The following is a 25,479-nucleotide window of genomic DNA, read 5'->3' on the forward strand; positions in this document are numbered from 1 at the left end:
TAACCCAGATAGTACAGATGTCGACACAGCGAAAGAGAGAGAGAGAGGGAGAGAGTGAGTGTGAGAGAGAGAGAGAGGAGCCGCAGTGACGGCGGAAAGATGAAGAGCGAAACGATCCGGCTTGGTGGTTAGCTGGAAAACCAAAAGGATAACCGAGTCGCATTGAAAGACGAAAGGCAGTGGAATTAAGGAAAGAAACAGAAAAACCCTTTGGCTTAAAATAAAACCACTCATCAGGTATGCAAAGAAAGCGACATCAAATGGATGGCGAATTAATATTTGATATGCTCTGACTTTCGGGGAAATCCTCTCATGTCCTTTTTCACGTGCGCCTGCGTGGGAGAGCGCTTTTCGGAGTCGCGCGATTCGGAGTCGCGGTCCAAGTTCCTTGCGCTCGCCGAGATGGACTCGAAATCAGTTCCAGCACGCGAATCCTGCCGCAAGGATGCCCGTGAACGCTGCTCCGTCGTCGCCGTCGGATAACTCACTTACACGGGAAGAGTAGCATCGGGAAAAGGGAAAGTGCCAGCAGAGGCAGAGGCAGAGGCAGAAGCAGCAGCAGCAGCAAAACCAACAACCATACCATCGCCACATCGCATTGTGCCACATTTAAAAATGAAAACAGACGAAGGAATGAAGTGAAGGCAGAAGCCAAAAGCCGTTTAATAACTAAATCCCACGGAGCCATCGTTGGTCACGTTCTGAGACGGATACACAAAATGCCTCTCTCCGCGTATCCTTCGAACTTACTGTGTGCGCGCTTGTGTGTGTGCGCCTGTAACTGTGACTGTGACTGTGCCAGTGTCTGTGTGCTTCCCCCCGTCGCAGTGTGAGTGTGCATACCTATAGGGCTCTGGCTGGCACCTAATGTGGCCAACATACACATACGCACATTGCCGTCTATACGAATATAATAATACAAAGCACACGTCCTTGTCGCTCGACTCGCTGTCATCGTGTGCGTGCGTGTCCGTGTCCGTGGATTCGTGGGTCCTTGCGTCCTTGCGTCCATGTGTCCGTGTGTCCACTTCCGCCGAACGGATATATTTTCGAAATCCGCGCTATTAAGCCACGCACCCAAAGTAAGCCAGTAAGCCAGACCAAAATAAACCTGTGTATGCGACTGGGCCGCTTTTTTGACCATTGTTGAACGGATTGATTGGTGAACTGTGACGTTGTCGAACTTTGTCGCTTGCTGAATTGTTGCGGCATTGTTGAATGCCAATGGCTATTGTGCAACTGTTGAATGAGCCATGCCAGCAGGCCCGCCTAATTATTGCGCATTGCGCAATCAAATGTCAGTGGCAAGATCGAGTGTAACGCAGTAGTAAAGTCAGGCAGCTCAAGGATTGACCCGTTTGGATTACGGAGAGGATGACGCTGGTGTCATTTGGAAGTCATTGCCGAGACCCGTAAGTGAAGGAATTTAATTTAATGCGACACAAGGACTAGCGGGGAAAACCCCACAATAAATAGGGTCCTGGCTGACTGGCCAAACTGCGGTTGTCCTTTGTCCACCGCTTCCGTTTGACAGGCCTGAAAAGTTAGGGAAAAGAACAACAGAATAATGTTGTTCGCTGGCAGGATAGGGAACAAAAAAACGAAAGGAAAACAAAAAACTTTTGTTTAATTTCCATGGAGAGTCGAAAGGGCGCCGGCATACGGGGACGGCGGCTAGGCGATAATTCCGCTGTAATAGCTGCGAAAAAATTAAGCCCGCCGCGACAACCTCTTTTCGTTTTCCCCGGAAAAACGCGGAAAAACCAGGAAAACCAAGCACCAAGCACCGAGCACCAGGCAACCGAAAAGCCGACGGCCGAAAGGCCAAAAGTGACCAAAACAAATGGCTTGGTCCTGGGAGCGAACTGCTGACCCTTGGAGTCACGCAGCTAATTGGACTGACAACAAATGTATATTTTTGAGTAACCGGGATTATGAAAGACCGCTCTAGGACCCCTTACACCACACCACCCCCTCCCCCCCTTCACACTGCCCCCTTTCGCCACGAGCTGACTGATTACCGAGTTGGAGTCGTAAATAATGAGAGGGACACCCACGCTGAGGACTGGGGGAAGTCATGGCAGCAGACTGACAAATTCGCCAAAAGGGATGTCGGCGGCGAAGGAAGCCTGTGAAAGCAATATCGAGTTTATCCAGATAAAACTATATAGTTGACAAGGTCGTTTAGCCAGGAGCGCAGCTTGGGGAAACTTTTTAATTTCATCCTTCACGAAGTTTTCGACTTTTGCCTTAGTTTTCCATGCGGTGCGACCCCCTGCCATCCCTTTGAGTTGCCTCGTAATTGCTTTACCCACATTGCAATGCAATATGCCCGCCTCCCCTTTTTTGGGGCGTGGAAGGTGACCCTATCCCCCCATCCCCCGCTGCCACCCATCACCATCGACCATCGACCATGAGTGCATTTTCTGTGGCGAATCTGAAACGCATTTTCTTGCCCTGGCAACCAAGTCGAAGCCGAAAGCTGAGGCTACATCCGGCATTAACCTCATTAACCCGACATTCAGCAGAACCATTTTGCTGGCCTGCGATGGCTCTTGTACTGTTAATTGGAATTGTGGTGCACTGAGGTCCATAAATATGCACACATAAGTCGCCTTGAATCAATAATTTATGCTTAATTGTTGGATTCTGGAAGAGATCCACAACATAATAATGTGCGTAATTATTTCAGCTGAATCTGTTGGGATATTTTGCACACAATATACGAGTATACGAGTTTATATTCTTGGCAGCAGGAAAACGCAGCTGCAGTTTGCCAGATAACCAGTAATTTGCTGACCCAGTTATAAAGCTAATTTTAGCCGATAACTCAGCAATTTGTTTATATAATAATTAAATTAGAGCGCCATAGAATGGATGTATTTTTTCAATAAACTAGCCAATTTTGTTTCAGCCTTAATTGAATATTTTGCTGAATAATTGCAGTGCGTTGTGGCACAAAAAAGATTCTTAATGTCGTGTTTGAAAACTAGCAGGAAACAGAAGTCAGTAGTTTGGTTGGAATTTTATGAAATAATTATATGATTTGCTTGTTTTTCCTTTTATTATTTATTAGCCGTTGCTCATTTAATATTTAAAGCTATATTATTATTATAGCTTAATTGTGTCATACACAATGTTTATGGTTATTATTCAATCGTTTGGCCATCCAGGAGTAATGAAACGCACTGTACTAGGCAATTGCCGAGATGGGTAGGCAATTTTCCGGCTGAGGAGGAAGCTATATTGGCTCGACCCACTCCACCCAGGACCCAGCCCATATTCCGGATATATATCTGGCTTTCATCATTTGCCCGGCAAATTACATTCCCATTCCCATGCCCACTCGCATTTCCCCCAGTTATTTTCCAGGCGCGTCCTTCGCCGCTGGTCCCATAAAAAAAGCCCTGGTAATAATATTTCCTCCTTTGCAGATTATTAAACCTTAAACCGTAAACGGAGCAAATACAACAGGCGGCCGGAGCGGAGGACTCCTTCGCCCTCATCAAAGTAGCAGCCGTAGTAGCAGTCCGAGTGGAGAGCATAAAACATGTGGACAACGGACTGCCCGGGAGCGTTGAAAGCGATTTGCCTGGTGCCGCTGTGGCTGCTCCTGCTCCTTGGTGGGTATTCGTTCGCGAAAGAATGAAGGTGTAATCCTTGCAGTAATAGGCAATGAAGAAGCGAAAAGGATAAAAACCACAGACGGTTTATGGGCTTATAAATCGCTGAATGCGAAAGCACCTAGTTTAATAATGAAAGGGTTTAAGTGCTCTTCACTTTCCCATCTAGTTTTGAATGAAAGAGGTACCACACTTGTACTAGCTTATCGACTATTAAAGTATAAGTATGAATAAGGAATTTAAAATGCTTAAAAGCGATTTCCGTATTAAACAGACTGCATTAAAAATCATTCAAATTGGTCAAAGTGCCAGTGCCAATTGCACGGTATTTAAATTAAACCCATTGACACTGATGACGAGAACAGATACGATGCGCTTGATTTAAGCCAAAAGCGCTTTCAGCAGAATCTTAATCGCATCTCGCATAAATCTCCCATTGCTGATTTAAGATAGAATTCGATTTTATTTATTTGGATAATGAAAAAGCGACCTTCCTTCCTTTGCCTGCAAGCGCGCATAATTGATGGCCAATTTAAGTGATATTTGTACCCCTCCTTTTGCATACACATGGGTATTAATGGGTCTGCATCCGCTGTCTGTTTGCTTGTTTGTTTTATTCACAGATTGCGGCATGGTCGGTGGCGAGGTGCCGCCGCATTACTGGGAAACCCCGTACTCGCAGCCGTACTTCGACAACTCCTCGAGGCGTGAGGTCACCGCAACCGTGGGCCAGGCGGCCCTGCTGCACTGCCGCGTCCGGAATCTGGGCGATCGAGCGGTAAGTAAGTGGTGGGTCCTGCTGCCTGCTGGGGGCAAAGGACGGCGAGGGGCACCCAGCAATTAATGCGCCATGCGCCCCGAAGGTTCCCCAGCATTATATTCGCATAAGGCATAAGGCATACAGCAGAAGGCATAAGGCAAAACAAACGACCTGCGGCGGTCGTGTGGCAGATTTGTAGATTACTTTTAAAAGATTACGCCATAAAGTTGGTGGTTGGACCCCAGACCCGCCATTGTGGTGGTGGTGGGTCGCCCATCTCCGAATGTCTGTGGGTTGAATGCGCTCCATGCGCTCCATGGTCCCCATGGGCTCCATGGACTCCACGTGCCCCATTCCAGCGCCCAATAGCACTTTGTGTTTGGCTCGCTCTGGTTTGCACATTTGTAACACGGCTTCGCTTCCGCTCCCAGCGATTTGTTAGCAATGCAACAACACAGGGCTCCGAACCGCCCTCTGGCCTCCGCCGCTGCCCTTTGACCCCTGACCCGTAAGCCAACCCCCCGCGCCACGCCCCGCCCCCCTAGCTGCCTGCTCAACCTTTTGTCCCAAGCAAGCGCTCTGTGGCTGTGCAATTATGCGGTGTAATAAATTTTACGTTGTCCGTGTCCTGCCCTCCCCCGGAGATTCCGAGGACCCCGTAGACCCCCGTAGACCCCGCAGACCCCGCAGACCCCGATTCGCCGCCAGGAAGCGACAACGATGTCAGCAACGCTCGTTCGCCCGCCCAACTTTCAGCAAGTCAGTTGAATTGAGTAATTAACGCCGGGGTTTGGAGCCGGGGAGGACCCGACATGCGGAGCCCAACTCTGAACTCTGCTCGGTGTCCCTAATCCTCCAGCCGAGGCATTGTCTCCCCTTATATGCGGCTAATTGGCGGTGTCTCCAGCACGTTGCATTCAACATTCAACATTCTCGGCTCTCGGTTCTCGGTTCTCTGTGCCCTGTGCTCTGTGCTGCATGCTGCACGAATCCGGACTCGTAGGGATTCATTCTCCAGTCACTCAACGTCCTCCTCGCCCAAGTTTCGTGCTAATTGATTGTCGCAATATATGCACGACATGAAAATTTGCCTCTTAATGGAATTTTTCGCATTTCGTTGCATACTTCGAGGGGCAGACTCAAAAGGAAAAGCCGATGGAAAACTAAACGAAGCTTAATCGCTTTTCGAAAATGTAGTTCAAGTGAAGTGAACTAGTTCACTTGCCATTGTGCCGTTGATTTATGAACAAAGTTTCTACTCCATATTGTTTCCAAATATGTCGTGCACTTTAATTAACACATGTCATTGCCATATGCAACTTGGTTGTTTAAAACAAAATGTATCCCTTTAGTTAATACGCTTAAAACGAACATTTCAATGGCGAATTTCCCCAACTGGCAAATTATTAGACTTACTTACTTTTTTGCATTAATCCATCAAACATATTATTATTATCGTATTATCGGGCTTATAAAAACGGCATTTTAAAGTGGAAATTGCATTACGAATGTGTTAATTGTTTGGTTTCCCTTTTTTTGGCTTTTCTGAGCGAATAATCACGCTGTTGACCAAAGTTTCGCCTTGAAACTATTTGCACTGGGGAAATGCAATTAATTTTAATTGAATACTGTGTATTAGCAAACGACGGTGAATGTATGTATAGTATTTAATTTAAATATAAATCAAGCGGCTTCTTTATGAGCACGGCTTGCCAAGCACTAATCCATAATTAATTGAACCCAAACAAATGAGAAAATTAAGCAGTGCACCAAGCCGAGTGCTTCATTTTCTCCCTTGGCAGAGTGGAAGCCCTATAAACGAAATCCGGAATCCGAATCCGTACTCCGGAATGTGTATAAAACTATTTGGGGGGCTGGGCCACACTAAGTAACCCAATTGCAGCCATAAATTAGAGTCCAGACAAAGCCGTAACAGGCAATTAATGAATTTCTAGTTTTTCCCGCCCACAAATGGGAAAACTTTGGGCAACCATTTAAAGTTGTTCAATTTGCTACGGAGCTAAAGGATCCTTCAGGTGCCACAATTTCTGGCAAGCAGCACAAAGAACGAGTGGCAGGAATCCTTTTAAGCCGTGCAACAACACACCAAACACACTTTTGTTGGCCAAAGGAAAATCCTGCTAATTATACGAACATATAAAAGAGCAATTCTGTTATTATTTTGGGGATTAGCCATGTGAAACGATTTGGGGCTTTCGCCACTGAATATTAAGTGAAAACTTTTTATTTCGTCACAAAAACTTTCGGCATATTTCTCTATCGCCAGAGAGATGTCATAAAGTTTAGTCCCTGAGCCAAATAGAGCAATTTTCGCTTGGAAAAAACCATGGCTTGATAACATTATGATGCAAATATAGATGGCACGACGATTTTGTTTCACTTAGGCCAACTTGGGCCAGTTTAGAGTAGATAATCTTGTTTGTGTCAATATTTAAGTGGTATCTGCAATATATACAATAATATACGGCAAATTTTGTGTATCGTATAAAACATCAGAGCACGAATATATAAACATATTATAATGTTTACGAAACCGAGCAACTCCCCATTCGAGCACGGAATAATTTTTCACTTGCCACTTTGACAGCTGCATGCATTTTTTCCGTGCAAGAAATGCAGCCGCAAAAGGCTTTTATTAAATTTATATACACGTTTTCAAGTGTATTTAGGTCAACTTTTTGCTGGTGCCAAGTGGCAACAAAAGTTAGATTGAATTAATTTTTTGTTTATGAAAACCAGCACAGTTCTACAATTGAAAAGTGCTGAGGCAGTGGTGTATGAAAATAACGAGATGGCTACTTCTGAATTTTTATTGGATGATATCTCTATAGAGAACATATCTTGCATATAATGAATATGTTTCAGTGTAGGGATTCTAATAAAATAGGACTTATGCCAAAGCTAATGGTTAATGGGCTCAGAGTATTATGGACTTAATGGCCACCTCCTTCTCCGCCAGGTGTCCTGGATAAGGAAGCGCGACCTGCACATCCTGACGGTGGGCATACTAACCTACACCAACGACCAGCGCTTCCAGTCGCTGCACTCCGAGGGATCCGACGAGTGGACGCTGCGCATCTCATCGCCACAGCCGCGGGACTCGGGCACCTACGAGTGCCAGGTGTCCACGGAGCCGAAGATCAGCCAGGGATTCCGCCTCAACGTTGTGGGTGAGTATCGTAACAGGGAGTTGGGCGATGTTAGCTGGCCATTAAGTGGGCGGAGTGCTAATTAATGGCCTGCCCCGTGTGGCTTTTTATTACCTTTCAACGGCAGTGTCGCGGGCCAAGATCCTGGGCAACGCGGAGCTCTTCATCAAGAGCGGCAGCGACATCAATCTCACCTGCCTGGCGATGCAGTCGCCGGTGCCGCCATCGTTCATCTACTGGTACAAGGGCAAGCGGGTCATGAATTACTCGCAGCGCGGTGGCATCAACGTCATCACGGAGCGTTCAACACGGACCAGCAAGCTGCTCATAGCCAAGGCCACGCCGGCGGACTCGGGCAACTACACGTGCTCCCCGAGCAGCTCAGGTGAGTCCTAGTTCCAACTCCACCTTCCTACCTGCCTTTCCCCACCCACACTCGCTAAAATTTGATTGCCATTGCCAAAAAATGTGCAAAAGAGACGGGTAGCTGAAAGCAGCTCAGTAGCAGACAGTAGTTTCAGTTTCAGGATTAATCTTTAATTTGAGCAAAGTTGTAAAAGTCTTAGCAACTCGTTTAATTCTTAATTTAGAGGCAAGCCATTGCTCCAGAAATAGCAACAATCTCCTTGCAAGGCTTCCGAACTTCTTGAGCCTCTCGGAAGTGAAATGGAAAACATGAGTGATTGTTCATTAGGCTGAGTTTTTCCGGGTGGGCGTATAAAGTTATTGATACCTTTTATAAATAGCTCGCTGTCTGGTATTATTGTCATGCATACCTATTAACCTTTAGGCTGTCTATTTCTGTGCAAAGTTTGCATTCTATTATGGAAATTGTGATGATTACAAGTACTTTAAACGCAGGGCTTGGAAATTAGTTTAGGTATCAGGAGCAATATTTGCTTAGGGAAAATAGCAATTTATGACACAGTTTATTCAGTAGCAAGGACAAGGTTTTAGTACAACTCATAAATCATTTTGTATCAGAAGCCAAGAGCGTGTTGTGCTGTTTTCTAAAATCCGAGTAAAAATAACTAACCTTTCAACCGAAACATTAATGCAGTAGTTTTATACGTTTCACGTGCACTTTGTGATGTATAAATTCCTCACCTTTCAAAGGACTAGAGCACTGAATTTTGCGAGTGTGGCGCCCGTGGCAATTAATGAGACTTTGTGACCTGCGGCATTTGCATCGCCACATTCATTTCCCGCCACTCCCACACTCCCACTCGTTGCAGATTCCGCTTCGGTGGTGGTGCACGTCATCAACGGGGAACATCCGGCCGCCATGCAGCACGGCAACAGCAGCGCCAGCTGCCTGCGCCCCCTCTCGCCCACGTCCGTGCCTTTCGTCCTTGCCACCTGGATGTCGATGACGGTGGCGGCTGTCGCCTGGAACTGCAACTTCAACGGCAACTGGAACTACTGGAGTCCCGACTGGCGCTGGCACTGGAACCCTAATTGGAATTGGAGCAACCTGGCGGCTGCTGTGGTGGGTCTCTGGAGCTGGAGCTGATCCGGAAGGCAGTTGCGCACAGATGCCTCGATTGATGCCTCGAGTCTAAGCCCCCAAAAAGCTGAGCAACAGTCCCGGCCAAGTTGGGACTGAACCACTCCTCCCCAGGTGCATTTAATGAGAGCGGCGGAGGAGCGTCTTACGAACTAGTGTACATATACAGTGTGTCCTTCAACGAGTATTATCTATAAGACATCCCCGAGCAGGCAGGCAGTATTACGAACGACAAAGGAGACAAGGAAGTTTTAATCAACCATCAGTCAACAGGAAGAGTCCAGGCCACATGCACTATTCATACCCAGGAAGACAGGAAAATTAACCAACTCCCAGCTGCTTCACAGCTGTTCACCCAAAAAGCAGTGTTTTCATTGTATATCATTTGAAATTCATTTCGCTTTACACAGGGTTATAATCACCGCAAGGTCAGGCCAAAAGTCAGCAATTATAGAGAACCTTTCGGTTTACAGTAGCATTTGGGTTTATTGAAGCTGAAATGTCCGATTGTATATAAACAATACACAAACATAAATAATTTAGGCCCCCGATTGTTTATTTATTCATACCGAAATCAAACACCCTGCACGTTGGGAAGTGAAGTGGATAGATGGGGTGGATAGCCCCGGCTATATTTATATAAATATATAAATATATATATATAGATGGTTATTCAGTGTATATGGATAAGTTTTTATCTGGTTGTCAGCCGCGAAATTGTTCTACGTAGTCCATCATCTAGTTACTGTGTAAAATATTCATACTTGATAATTGTACATTTAGAGGTCGGTTTTAAGCGGTCTTGATAAGACTTTTAAGCAGTAAGAGCGAGCGGATCGATTCGATCGCGTTTCAACCCGAAAACCAAAACCAAAACCAAATAGCGAAAAGAAAAATGAAAAATGAAAAACTTACACAAATTATTAAAACTAACGAAAAAGTGAACGGTACATGAAGCTAGCCTAAGCGGAGTCAAAGTACGTTTTTCTGTTTAACAATGCAAAAATAAACGAACAATGTTTCTCCATAATAAATGAAAATATGGATATGGTTAAAAAAAAAAAAAAGCGAAGCGTTTGCGCACCGCGCGTTTCTCATTTCATTAAGATGGGGTCATGTGGCAGCTTAACGAGCCACATAATGGAAGGGGGAATACCCCCGCATATTGGGAGGGGGTTGGGGTGGTACAAGTTTTTATCCTATTATGGCAGCATTTAATTAACGTCCGATTTGGTGGCCCGTATGCGTAGCCAGAATCGCTTCGATCATCTTCATTATGCATACGCCACGTTGGCCCGCAAATCCGACAGCTACTGGCCACATTCGGTGGCAGCCGCAATCCATGGCCAGCGCCGCAGTGCCAATGTGCCCCCGAAAATGGAAGACTAATTAAGCGGCTTATTTGCGCGTATTAATAGACCGACTTGTGGTCAGCTCAGCATGTGTTGTGTGTGTGGTGTGTGTGTGTTATGGGTGCTATGTGTGTGTTGTGAATGTGTGAGCCTTTTGGTAAAAAGCGTGGGGCTGGAAGTGCTGGAAAACCCAACTAGCAACCAGCAACCAACAACTAGCAACCAGCAAACGACTGGCTAAACCAACAAGTATTTATATTTCGATTTAAAAATAGCAAAAAAGCACCCTACGCAAACAAGGACACCCGCCACACGCACACATCTGCAAACTATGGCCACTGCAGATACATCCGAAATGGACTTATAACACTGTACAGCAGCTTACGTGACAGGGATTTGGGGGCGGGGTGTTGGGTGTGGGGGGGGGGTGAAAAAGGGTGCAAAAGTCAAAGGAAAATAAATGGTTTTTCAGCTTTTATTTACTTGAGAGACACAGTCCCGAAACGGGGGATAAAAATAAAGTAAAAAAAAGAACAGGGAGAACGGAATGCAGCCGAGGATGAGGTTGATGATGCGCCAGTGGAATCAATGTAAAGGTCACAATTTATTCAATTGCCTTTTGCCAAGATATTTTTATGGCGTGTTCATGTGCCTGGACACCCGCTCAGCTGCTCAGCCGCTCACTGGTATTGGCCATGGCCAGTCAGCCAGGCAGCCAGTTTGCCATCCAGGAGGAGCAGACCTAATCCCAAATCACAACGGAATTACAAACTGGTAATGGTTATGTGGCGGAAGAAGATGAAGAAGCAGAGGGTCTCGGAAGCCGGGACTTTTGGCCCCCAAACCCCCGGCACATAATGGCCAATTGATAGCCAAAAGGCATTAACACGCCAAAGAAATTCCCCAGGCTAAGACAGAGATGTTGCCAAAAAAGAGCGAGCAAATTTCCAGCTAACACACATACCCAAACGCACACACACACTCAAACACACTGTCACACACACACTTGCACTGGGGAGACGGGGAAAATATTAAGTTCAAATGTAGCAGAAATCCAAAATACGTGCCATGACATAGAAAACAGCAATGCCAAAGGGGCCATGCATGAGGTGCTGCGGGGTAGCGGGGTACTGGGGGGTCGTTGGGACATCGTAACCAATCCCTCGGCCACGCCCCCTTTTGATCCACCCCTCTAAATGAAACTAACTCCCCTGTTTAGGTGCGGCGTGCGTGCGTGAAGCTAAAATCACGTCCGATTCGATGCGTCGCCTCGCCACGAGAATTTATTGGGGAAAGGTCGGAAAATTCATACATCGATATTTTCAGACACTCCACCTGATGCTAGGGTGTGCGTGGGGGGGAGGGGGTGCAGGCGGAGAAAAAGAGCTGGAAGCTCAGGAACTCGGGATCAATGGTCTCATATATTCTGGTGCTACATATACTGGTATATATTATAACTATAAAATATTAACTAAAATGTGACTACACGCATGCTTATTGATTTCTTGTTTAATACTAGTACAGGTAATTACTAAATTAACATTATTATTAATTACAAATTTGCTATTTGTTACCATTTCCAATATAGTATTGAACTTATGTACTTGAGTGTTGGCCACCTATAGGTTTATGTTATGAGCAATCAAATGAAACCTTGACATCACTCCAATCGAAAGTAATAGCCATAATACCCAACCGTTTTTGTCCATGTGTAAGAGTGTGTTCAGTGAAAAATTCAATATGAAATGCAGGCAGCCAGTGGAAGGACGTAGACAAATGGCCACCCGTCTGCTAAGCGGATGAAAATGACTTACGCACCGAGAGCACAGCAACTTACCTGGCCAGGTCCGAAGGACCCTTAAAAGCGTTAAATATTTTACGATATGTGCAACTTGACTAGCCCCCTCGACTGGCTCCCCTAAGCATCCGCCTTCGCCTCCGCCTCCGCATCCGCATCCGCCTTTACATTCACTTTGCAGCCCCCCTTCTCCCTCCAGTTCCCACAATTTTGGCTCAAAGGCGAACGAGTGGCGTAGTTAATGGCTTAGAAGCGCACGAACGAATGCAGGGCAACAACAACAACAACAAAAATGGCAACAAAAGCAACAACAACTGGGCCAAGTAATGGCAACAGCAAGAGGAAGTGGGAGAAAAACAGCAAATAAATTTATGAAATTTTCATCAACATTTTTGACAACAACAAACGCATTGAAGACGCAGCGGGCGGCGGGCGAAGAAAAAACATTTGTAAAATGGAAATTGAAATATACCAGGGAAATTGTTTAAATGCATGGAAAGTGCTCAAGTGCGATAGGAAGCCAGAGTGCGTAGAGAAAAACCACCGGAACACAGGAAAAAACCGAGCGATTTTAGCTGGCAGGTCTTTGTCAAAAGTATCTAGTAGATACATACCATTCTATCTTTACTTTATCCAACGATTTAAGTCTAAAAGGGATTATGATCCAGTATATCCGTTACTATAGAGCTGTTATTAATGACTCTACGTAGTCGGTACTAGCAATGTTAATTTTTTTGTTTAACGTAACACTATACACAGGTAAAAAGTAAACTTGTTAGCTTACCATAACCCTGCTAATCCACACACTTTTCACCCCTGAACTATAATTTGGCAAACATAGAAGCCCCAGAAAAGCGATGAAAAATGAGGGAATTAATTCGTTGAAAAATTTGATTTTTCCCTGTGCTGTGTGTAAGTTGGGAAAATCAAAGAAGGAAAACCAGCCAGGCACGTCATGGCAAATGAAAAGCGACGACGGCAACAACAACGACAGTGGCTAATGAAATCTCTCAAGTGCATGGAAATTGCTAATCGGATGTGTGTGCGTGTGTTTGTGTGTGTGTGCGGGAAGGGAGCGAAGTGTCGGAAATGGCGTTTAAGGGGATGAGGGGGTTGGAGGCAGGGGGGAGACCCTAAAGAGGGGGGGAGTAAAAGCCAAGTGAAATTGCTGCAGCCAATTGCATGGAAAGTACGCACAGGATGCACCCGAAAGTTCCGAAAGTTGCCAGCAGTTAGCAACGGATTAAGCGAATCAAGCACAATCAGATAATCCCAATCCCTTCCCCACAGAAATTACAAATGAATTAAGCACGAAACTTTCGGGGATAACATCTCAATTTTAGCCCCTAATCCTCCTACCCCTTCGATTCCCTGCGATTCCCTTCGATTCCCTGCGATTCCCTTCGATGGCGTCTAAGACTTGGATGATTTATGATCCAAAGCCGCATTTGCATAGATACATTTATCGATGTGCCCAGGTAAACAAAAGATGCCGGAGCCCAGGCCCCCATCTTTTGGGTCCAATCAAATATTTGTTTAGCTTGAAAAGGGGGGGCGCGAGTGCGTGTGTGTGTGTGTGTGGGCGTGGCGGATGTTAAGGGGAACGATATCGGGCATAATCCCGTTGGCTTTCCATATTGCTTCTGACAGCAGATCAATCGAGTGGAAAATGTTTCGACTGGCGCTTCGGGGCAATCGCTTTATCGGATATCTCCATTATATTTAGCCAATAATTGGCCCACAAGCAGGTATTACTCTGCGCCGTGGATCCACCATCCCCTCTTCCCTCTCTCTTCTCGCTATTGAGATCCAAGGATAACTTTATAAAGTGCTGAAGCACAAGGTGAGATTGCATTAGGAACTGTCAATGAATGGACCGAAGTCAAGACAAAGGAACCACAAAATTGCTGAGACTTTCAAAGCAAAACAAAGGCTCCAGTGGCTGCACAGGAGGGGGGTGGGGGCTTTCGACCAGCATAGCAAAGCAGCCACTTGTGGAGAGGGGGTTGTCGTTCCGGTGTGGGGTGTGCGGGGGGTGTGGGGGGTGGGGGAATGCAGGTGGAATGGCCAGCAATGTCTGTTTGTCCCAACAATTGGCCCAAAGCGTTCTATTGTGCTTCGCAGTAGCTCCCTTCCCCCCCTTGGCTCCTCCTTCCTGTGCTTTGGACTGCTCATGTTACCCCAAGAGCCCCAACATTCACCCCCACATCCCCCCCTTCACATCTTTCTACACGCTGAGTAAATATCACATATTTTGTTGCACAAATTGGGAAGCCCTGTGTGAGTTGCTCGAAGAATGGTTAACTTTCGGTGCGTAAAATATTTATATTTTAATTACCAGCAATTGTTGTATGAGCAATTCAACTTGGTTTGTGTAATGTGCTCGATATATGATATTCATTAAATAATAATGGTAAAATAATACGATATGCCATGCATGTTTTACAGTAGCTATAAATCATGATTTCACCGTTACTCGTTTTAATAACAACATTGGTTTGCAAGGATTGCGTTTCCTGTGTACGCCTTTTGTGTCATGCCAGATGCATGTAGTGACCCATCCTTTTGTTTCAGTGCATAGATACAGAAGGCGAGAGCTGGAGACTTTTCAGCTCGAAACGATAAACAGACTGACAATGGCAGTTGGAGAAGCTCCTTCAGCTTACCGAATTCCATACAAAATACTCGATGTTCCAAACCGAAAAATCGTCGTCGTTTATTCCCAGGCCCCAAATCTGGAACCCCCCCATAGAGCGCCCATGCCAAAATCTAGTAACCCAGTGAACCCCTTTTTGGTATATGTATGTTGCGACTCTTTTGCTCTCATTTTGGGGGTAGCACGTTTTTATGACTTAATGCTAACAAACGCATCCACGTGCCAAAATAATCGCCCGACTCTTTCTGTTGACTCGGCTCATTGTGCCTCGGCTTTGGAGCAATTTTGTTGCCAATACGTTTTAGCCATGTTTGTACAAAACGCAAACGGATTTGCCAATGTTTATGCCATGGATTATTGCGGCATGCGTAAGCCTGTCTACGTGTATTGGCCACCCACCCAACCGCCCAGCGGCCGCCCAATTTTCCGGGTTTGTAAGTGTGCGAGGGTGTGTGTGTGTGTGCGGGAAATCCGTGTGGCCAGAAAAGTGTCCAAGACCATAAAGCCCGAGCTATGACTATGGCCAGGTGCCCGGACCGATAATAATAATAATAATAGGCCACCGGCAATGGCAATGGCTGCGTTAGCGTTAGCGGCAGTGGCAGCGGCTAAAAAGCCATCAAGAAATTTATGGCCCAAAACTGTGAGGGTCTTTAAAATTCAACCCATTTTGCCGGATGCCAGATTTGATGCTCATTTGGGTGCTGGCTGCTGGCTGCTGGGAGCTGGTACTCATGGAGCATCCCGAGCTCCTCCATTGCCATCGGCTCCACTGGCTTCCAGTGCAGCTGCCAATTAGAGAGCTATGTCAAATTGTCTTCCAGAAGGAAGCGAAGTGCTGCGACTGGGGCATCAGCGTAGTTATAATGCGACATTACAATAAAAAGTGCGCTTGTAAGCTGACATGCAACATTGCTGCAATTTTCAGGAACTACTGCCACTGCAGAAGACGACGATGACGATGACGACGACGACGACGACGACTCTGATGACGAATGGGAGTAAGGAAGCATGAAAACCTAAGGGAAAACAGAGCGGGGTTTTTTTCTGGTTACTCTGACTGGGAATGGGAATGGGGAAAACTCAACAAGAGATTGAGTGGAATGCTGGAAATAACGAAGGTTGTCGCTTAAAGCTTTGACAGCTGCTATTGCGTTGCGTTGCGTCGCTGGGAGCAATTGAATTTTTGTATCTAGTGCGGGGCTTAACCCCCTAATGCCGACGCAAACAGGATTAGATGCCATGCCAGCTGATTGCCCATTCGAGGACCATCAGGATTCGGTTAATTATTCAAGAATGGCAAACGGCCAGCTGCAAGTTGCAAGCAGCAAGCAGCAAGCTGCAAGTTGCAAGTTTCATGTGGCAAGTTGGCAATGCATTGCCGAATTCCGGCTGAATATGCAGGAGCACGTGGCGCAATCAAGGCAAGACAGTACCAAAAACCAACTGACTCAGTCGATTAATTTGACTCACCTTAATCATTTGCAAAATTCTCAACAACTTCTTTGCCTTAAATTGAAAGTATCTGGTATGTATGGTGAGAGTTTTTCCAACATTCCATTCGTATAAAATACCTAGCTATCATATTCGCTTTAAATTTTACACATACAAGTACAGTTTGGTATTTATACATTTTTTAGTTCATTTTAGAAATCCCTGTCGGTCTTCTGCTATAGTTTTTCACACAGTTGAACACGCATGGAACATGAAATAAATTGGGAACTTTTATGAGCACCCTTTTGTGGCACAACCATTTAATTATCCTTGCCCTCCAGCTGTCCTTCGCACAAATGTACAGATGTGTGTTAAACATAAAAATGTCCACACCGGAAGCGCACACTCAAATAAAAAAAAACAAGAATACGGAGAATAGACATTTGAGTCCACCAAAAATAAAAAACAATGTAGAAAATTGAACGAGCAAGGGGACAGCAAATCGAGTTATGCAATCGCCATGAAATCAGCAAAAATGTTGCATGTACCAATGAAATTTGCGCAAATTGTGAAAAATCGGAGGCCATATTGGTACATATGTACCAATATATACACATGAGCATTTTAAATACGTACAATCGATATTTACCTTATAAATTGCACTTAAATATTTGCATTCAACGTGTTTACATTTTATTTACATCACTTCATGTGAGCATCCTCGTTTAAGGTTAATTAAACAACTACAAATGCATGTAGGCATTGCCTCAAAGTGAGTGATTTCTGTAGAAAAGGCTATGGACTTGATCTTTTGTCCGGATTCAGAAGGGCAACAATTCCATAACATTTATGTGGTTTGGCATCAACTCAGTTGTTGATGCTCTTTTAACGGCGTCATCTGGTTGTCATCAGTGGTGCCAGTCATAACCGAAGACCATTTCCACGTTCCATTTCAATAAACGCAGGAATCAAAAGGCACTATATTTGAGCCAAATTTCTGCGTAGTTCCCTGCTAGTTTACTGACTTCCTTGCTACTGGGCTTCGGTTCATTTGGCTTCCCCACATTGTTCATTTCCTGATGAGCGTGTAAAAAGCCGAATATTACCTGCGGGCGACTCCTTGTGGCTGCGTATGTATCTGTGTGGCACTGTGGCAGTGTGTCAGTGTGGGTGTGTGGCAGTAACCAGGGCATTATCACAGTTATTCCATTAGAGAGTGTGCCTGGCTGGGTGCTGACTAACCCCGTTAAGAGTTGGAAGGTGGAGCTGGAGGTGTCGTCGTTAATGGGTTAACTGGCAGCACGAATCGCTTCATTTCATTCGACACATAAGACAGGCAGTCAGTTGCTGGCTCCCAGTGCAACGGAATGCGGAGCAAGATGGTTTCGGGACCAGAATTTCGACCCAGGCCCCAGATCCGAGGCTCCAGGCGCCTGGATGGTGAGCAGTAATGGGAGGGGGTGCTTAAGGGAGGGGCTGCCTTTGCCTTTTGGTAAATGGCCTGCCGTATGCTCATTTGTATTGGCTACAAATACAATTTGATAGTCCTGCTGGTGTAGCTGCTCGTTCCACCTTTCATTTCCTTCTCGACCATGTCCTGATGCTCTCTGCCTTTGCCACTCCTCACTCCTCCGGCTGCAGGCGAATCATACACAAACACACCGAAAAAATTGGAAGCGTTTTCGTACCCCTGCAGAGTAGTGCCAGCAGCTCAGAAGTTCAGAATCAACCAGCAGTGAAATTGCTGGGCTCGTAGAGGTGGAAGAATTGGAAGTTCGTGTTAGGGCGTCGCAGTTTTGCCACCTTGATGAACCTATTAAATTATGGACGATTACGTTCGCACTAGCACTTTAAAGAGCGTTACTAGATAATGGCATCAAATTGCCATCATTACTTGTCCTTATACATTATACATCATTACAAGTCACCAGTAATTAAAATAATGGGGTCTAATTGACTATAATTATCATAAATGACACAGTTACTTTGACCAATGTGTAGTCGTTGTACTTCATGTAAGTAATATTCGTGGGAATTACATTTTTCCGAGCAAAGTTGAAGTGGAACTTCATAAATATGTAAAGCATCTTGAATTTCCAAAACAACTTCGTTGTAATTCCAATTTCTCAAGAAACGCCTTGCAGATTCGCGGTAAATGTGCCAGTTGATGAGGAATGATGGCAGAATATTTGACAGGACAATCGGATTGTAAAAAATATACCTCCGCATTTTCATGTTTCTATGGCTCGTCGCTTATCTATCCTGTTTGCTCCTTTAAAATATGTTCATTGGCATCAGGTAAGGGCATTGATTTTGGGTTTTCGCAAAGTACTTTGTTTAACAAATCGTAGGCCATAAATTCCTATCGAATTCAATTGTCTGCCGTCTTTTTTTCTTTCTGTGCCACACACGCACACAGACACCCGCATTTCGATGTATACGTGTTCAAGGCAGCAAGCAGAAAACAGTTAGCCAAGGCGGTAACCAAAGTGGTGGGGGAAGAGGGGAGGGCAGAGGGGTGGTGAACGGAATGGCTGGGCGGTCCACACAAATTGCGCACCACCGACGAATCTCCACCGCTTGCTAGCTGGTACACCTAGGCGAATGCGTTATAATAATACGTATACGTATGCACATAACGATGGCCAGAACAGAACGAGAACGAGAAGGAGAAGGAGAAGCAGTGGTAGTGGTAGTAGGAAGAGCAAGAGCAAGAGCAAAAGCAGAAGCAGAAGCAGAAGGAAAAGGAAATGGAAAAGGAGGAGGTGCAGAACAGGAGGACAGGACCAGAAATGAGGAACAAGGGTTGCGGGGCAAGATAAAAAGTTGAAAATAAATTTTTATTGTTATGGGGCTTACACACAAACACACACACACCCATACACACACACACACACACACACACACACACCGGGTTCGTCTCGAATGTCCTTGTATCTGTTTGCGTGTTTGCGACACTCATTTTCTGCAGATGTCTTTTATGTGCGGCTCTGTATGCGTGTTGCTAGCCATCCTTCCTTTCTCTTTGCCATTTCCATTTCCATCACACCCCCTCCTCATCCACCTCCACCTCACAACCCCTTTTCATTTTCCTGTTTCCCTCTGGCTCGGAAAATCCAATGAGAACATGTGTACTTAACATAAATCGCTCACTCATTGAAAACAGTTGCATAAATACTGAACCCGGAGGGGGCGGAGGCGGTGTGGAGGGGGTTAGCGGGGTGTGCTGGGAAACCCCAGAAGAAAACCAGAAACGGAAACTGAACCCGAATCAGTAACCGAATCAGCTGAAGTTGCAACTGCAATGCAAAACATTTATCGATTGCCACACGGCGAAACTATCTATGCACACTTTTTGCCACCACCTCCTCCCTCCCCTCCCAAGCTTCAGATACCCCAAATCTCCCAGATCCCCTCCCTTAAAACCCCACTCACCCCAGCCCACCCCACCATTTTCCTTTCTGTATTTCGCACCGCCCAGGCTCGCCCACTTTCCCGGAACTCGCACTCGTTCAGCCGCCCCACGTGTGCAGAAAGTTTTGCCAACAGTTTTAATTTCCCATAATTACACAATTACAAAGCGCAAAGTTTTCAGCACACGCCACGCCCCTCGCCCCGCGCCTCCTTGCCGCCCATCTGCCGCCCTCCCCGCATTCGACCACGCCCCTACACAATGCCAACTGCGCGTCATGGAAATGAGCAGTCAAAAAAACAATGAAAAAAAGCAAAAGGAAAGCGGAAAACTAAAAAACAGCAGGAAGCGGATGGCTGATGGCGGATTTATTCCGATGCTAAATCGAAGCCCTAATGCCCTAGAAGCTCGTGGAGGATTAATCGTCTATCCGGCAATTAGTTAATCTCTGGCGAAGGTTGCCGCGCTCGTACATGAAGGATAAATCACCGAAATGGCTGGGTTGGCTTCATTAAAATTTAACCAGAGGGGTTAATGGTAAGAAGCGGTAGGAAAAGTGGATATCTGTTTAAAGTAGCAACCATATGCTGGCTTTTTACCCAGAATTTCCAGCTTTATACAGTACATTTTAGCGTGCTCAATCAATATTCTGATTATTTTACCTATTTAGTAATGAAAGTAATTCGAGTTAAATGTATTTATTACTGCATTGAAACTCTAGCCACACACTGATGGCACCGTTTAACACATCGTGCCATTGCTCGTGACTTTCCCTTCACTTAATATTGAATATCGAATCAGTCTATAGCCCTTTTCGATCCGATCGCTATCCCCCGATTTGGTGGCAGGGTATAAGCGGTGCATAACAACAGGCAAAGTGAGCAAAAACTTTTGTGCATTGCCCATACTCACACTCACACTCACACTCACAATCACACTCACAATCGCACTCACACTCGCGGCAATCCGGCACACATGGATAGTCAGGGAGACAGGAAGAGCGGACGGACACGTAGGCAAAAGTATTTATTGAAAACTGTTACCGTTAGCAGCCAACCTGAGCCCGCCGCCCCACATTGCAACCTGCCACCACCCACAATCCACCGCCCACTATCACCCTTTCATCGCCGGTCCGCAATGCCTTTCACACTTTGTGTTCGAATGGGTTTCACTGTGTTCGTTTGGTCACATACACACACACACACACAGACACAACAATCAAGGGCCCGTGTGTGAGTGCATTCATTGCAATGGGCGTGGCAGAGGCGGAGGGCGGGGGAGCTGATGGAGATACGTTGCCAAATGACAATGCGACAATGCTGCCCGGCAGCGAAGCCACACTACGAAAAATGCCATAAATAAATCAACGTTATTCGCTGCAAATCGAGAACACCCATAAAACCCCGCACTTTAAAGTGGATTCGCTTTCAGATAAAAATAATAGAATCTCCCACAACAAATCTTGATCAAAGGGTTTTATTTGGAAATCAGTTTGCTTAGCTATACAGGACTACTTTCGAGCACAACTTTCTCTATATTACAGCCACATTAACTAAAATGCCATATAAGTAGACGTAACACCATTGTTGCCAATTAACCAATGCTAATAGTTTTAATTTACTGTAAAACCAATCATTGAATCCTTTGGTGCTTAACACAAATAAACAAAACAGATGCATATGCTATCGCCTAGTCCATTTAAATCTGTTTTAGTCCTCGGAAGGCCACATAATCCACACAAAATGCATGAATACATAATAGGCCCATTTAGAAGTTTATCCTACTTGTCAATAACTAATAACTACGTTCGATGTGCCACATCGACTGCATTAATAAGTATTGAAATATTGTAAATGTTCATTTAAAAAATGGTTAGCACTTCTACTTGGGATGCATTCTTGCAGTGCACTTGCGGCGCCGACTGTTGACAGTGGCTTTTGTTGGAGATTTTAAAATCAATTGTAAATGCAAGTTATACGCGCATATCCTTTAAATCAGGCAGCTGTCCTGTCGCTGTCGCTTTCGCATTTCCCCCATCCAGTATCCAAGTATCCAGCGGCCAGTATCCTTGCCAGCCGGATACATAATCCCAGGCACTATTTAATTTTCAATTGAAAGGCCAGCAATTTATGGCTCTTCTTGGAAACTTCTCGCACCTACTTCCTTGCCGCTCGACTCTGCTCTGCTCCAGCAGCGAAGACAATCAAAAATTGTGGCACAGGCTTACAAGTTTTCTCGTGTCATAATTTATGCCATGCCAATAAAATAGACGCCTCGGCAGTGGCCATCAATTTCTCAGCTTTAGTCCCAAAAATTTCAATTCGATGTGCGTAGATCCTCCGCTCTGCCCGCTTTTCATGCGGCATGGAGCATGAGGCATGCCCCTTGACTGGAGGCACGAGCGGATCCGGAGCCGGAGGAGCCGGAGGAGCTGTAAGAGATGTGGCAGGCCAACCAGGGCCACGCCACGTTAATTATGCATGGGGTTAGCTGCCAGAGCTCGGGCCAAAGTAGGCCACATGGTTACGAGGGGCTCTGCATGCTGCGATGGGCGGAAGAGCCGTGGGGCAGGAGTCGGTAGCGGGAGTCGGGGTGTCCTGGTGGGTTGGTTGGGGTGGTTGCCACTGGGCATGGGTTATGTATGTGCGGCATGCAGCGAACTTTTAATCCGCTTTAACTAAAAACATTTAAATTTGCCCGGGCAGCAACAGGGAGTAGAGAGAGAAGTGGGGGGAGGCAAAATGCCCAAATACCCACTGCAGCCACCAGCCACGGACCACGAGCCACCCACCTGCCTCCCAGCTGCCACCCACCCACTCATCCAGTCATCCACCGAAAAAATGGAAAATAAATAGGAAAAATGTGTAAAGCTTATACTCTGCCGCAGGGAAAAGTAGCTGGAGTTGGACGAAAATGAAAAGTAGATTAATGACACGCTGATCCTCTGGTGATTTCGGTCCGAGTTCGAGTTCCAGTTCGATACCAACGGGTGGGGATTGTACGCTCTAGGAAATACTACTTTGCAGATTTTAAAATATCGCTCGAAGTATTAAAACAATTGGAAATGAGAACTGTTACGAATTCCTCACAATTTTCGACGAGATTTTCAGATTGTATCACTTATTATCAGTGGGCAGTACTGAAATGTAAAGCATTTGGAAAAAGTTTCGCATTGGAAGAGTACGCCCACATAATGCGATTAAGCTTGTTTGCATAATCAATTTGTTGAAAAATTAATTAATCAAGTGAAGTTAACGGTGTTAGGTGTATAAATTGAAACAATGGAAAGGGCTTCAACACATATGATTACATTTTTCGTAATGAGAGAGATAATTGTTGGGTTTTTAACCCTTTATCCTTTAGTACTCTATCCAATTTTAATAAAAAAAGAAAAATTCAAAAATTAAATTGACAAAAAATGTTAACAATGATAGTTGTATTTTTAACAGATTGTACAGATTGTAAGAGATTGCATTTCAATATGTCAGACATCTAAAGTCTGAAATGATCCTTTGCTACCCTACAAACTTGTGATACAAATAATAATACCTTTAGCCAGGTCAGAATAAACTTGTTGGCTTTTAACAAAAGCGACTTTTTGTATTATTTTTATTTCAGTTATGTATAAAAAGATGCCGGAATTTATTTGCCAAGTAGATCACGTATATTTCCAATCCAGCTGTAATTTAATCGACCGATTTGCATTCAATGCTTTTGCTACTTGCAGTGGATTTAAAACGAGATAAAATGAAATAAAATCTCCAGCGGATTGATATTGAAAACTTATGCCAATTTTCAGATATTTCACTTTCAATATGAAACTGGATCCGATTTCAGCCACTTTTCACACCCCGTTTTTCACTTCGGTCATTTTGGATTTTCAAAATGAAATCGATTTTGCGGCGGCGGCGGATACCTGACGAATATTTGATTTGCCAACTTTTACCAACTATTTGACGGCGCATTCGGGTGGAAAACGAACTCAATTAAAAAAGGATTGAATGCCGAATATCTGTGAACTATTTAGTATGGAAATGCTTTTAATCCCTGCCAAAAACGCTGGCAGGCAGCACACAAATCTTGCTCTGCTGACTGGGGCAAGAATTCGAAATATTTTATTGATTTGTTAATATATATATTTTCTGATTTCATTTGGCCTTCTGTTCTGCCACAGGCACGCACACACACACACACCGCACACACACACCACACACACACACCACACACACAATCGCACACATATTCGTGTCGCACAGCATGGCAAATTCCTGTTCAATAAGGAATCTCGACGATTTGTTTTTCCCCGTCTACCCATCATTCGCTATCTTTTTTCCCAACCTCAGCCTTTCTCAGTGCATGTGTTGTTCGGTTTTCCGCAAATTCATTTCATTTTCTTAGCTTTTTCGCTGTCGGGAGTGAGTGATTTTTTTGCCCGAATTTCCCCCAAACTTCCCCCCACTCCACAAAAAAAGGGGGGTGTTTACTTTTTATACCCGTTACTCGTAGAGTAAAAGGGTATACTAGATTCGTTGAAAAGTATGTAACAGGCAGAAGGAAGCGATTCCGACCATATAAAGTATATATATTCTTGATCAGGATCAGAAGCCGAGTCGATCTGGCCATGTCCGTCTGTCCGTCCGTCTGTCCGTCCGTCTGTCCGTCTGTCCGTCCGTCTGTCCGTCTGTCCGTCTGTCCGTATGAACGTCGAGATCTCAGGAACTACGAAAGCTAGAAAGTTGAGATTAAACATACGGACTCCAGGTACATAGACGCAGCGCAAGTTTGTCGATTCATGTTGCCACGCGCACTCTAACGCCCACAAACCGCCCAAAACTGCCACGTCCTCACTTTTGAAAATTGTTTTGATATTTTTTCATTTTTGTATTAGTGTTGTAAATTTCTAACGATTTGCCAAAAAACTTTTTGCCACGCCCACTGTAACGCCCACAAACCGCCCAAAGCTGCCACGCCCACACTTTTGAAAAATGTTTTGATATTTTTTCATTTTTGTATTAGTCTTGTAATATTCTATCGATTTGCCAAAAAACTTTTTGCCACGCCCACTCTAACGCCCTCAAACCGACAAAAACTGTCAGTGTTGAAGATTCTACTTCGCACTTCCACTAGCTGAGTAACGGGTATCAGATAGTCGGGGAACTCGACTATAGCGTTCTCACTTGTTTCCCCTAATGAAGGACGCGCTTTGTAAGCCGCAAGCTGTGAATGGGGCAAGGAGGGTGAAAGTAGGCGAAATTCTGTGTGCTAATCACAACTTGCAGCTAAGCAGCTTACAGAACTTGTTTTCCACTGTAATTTTTGCCACTTTCCTCGGCTCGAATGGCTGAAGTTGGTCGCTGCAGAACAGCTGCGAAGCATTTAAGGAAATTTCATTTTTCCGACACTTCAGCGCGAGCACTTCTATTCGGGGCGCCGCTTCAGTGTCAAATATTATATATACTTGGACAACAGATTACAATAAACAATTTTTCATGGCAGAAACAGCAGCAGCAGCAGAACCAGCAACATTGACAGCAACGTACAACAAAAACCAGAAAGGGAGCCGCAGGACAACCACAGGACCGCAGCAGAGGGCGAAGTAGAGACCATAACTTAAAATTTGACAAATGTATGTGACACTTACAATTAGTATAAATTGACTGGCGTGTTGAGTGGCCCCACTCACACTCACTCACACGCACACACACACGAGCTTACACCAACAATGACACCCTGACACCAATGACACACGCACACACCTCAGTGTAGG

General features: G+C 45.2%; 1 protein-coding gene across 1 annotated transcript; it reads left to right on the top strand.

Moving 5' to 3' along the window:
- Window positions 1–432: 432 nt before the first annotated feature.
- Window positions 433–10,026, top strand: LOC122620651 (limbic system-associated membrane protein). The gene is made up of 6 exons (XM_043798228.1): window positions 433–1,412; window positions 3,435–3,623; window positions 4,247–4,401; window positions 7,364–7,574; window positions 7,681–7,938; window positions 8,789–10,026. Exons 2-6 carry the CDS (start codon window positions 3,551–3,553, stop codon window positions 9,064–9,066), a joined length of 975 nt encoding a protein of 324 aa, XP_043654163.1. The 5' UTR covers window positions 433–1,412; window positions 3,435–3,550; the 3' UTR covers window positions 9,067–10,026.
- The last annotated feature ends 15,453 nt before the right edge of the window (window positions 10,027–25,479 follow it).

Source organism: Drosophila teissieri, chromosome 3R, assembly GCF_016746235.2.
Source record: "Drosophila teissieri strain GT53w chromosome 3R, Prin_Dtei_1.1, whole genome shotgun sequence".
Classification (NCBI taxonomy): Eukaryota; Metazoa; Arthropoda; class Insecta; order Diptera; family Drosophilidae; genus Drosophila; species Drosophila teissieri.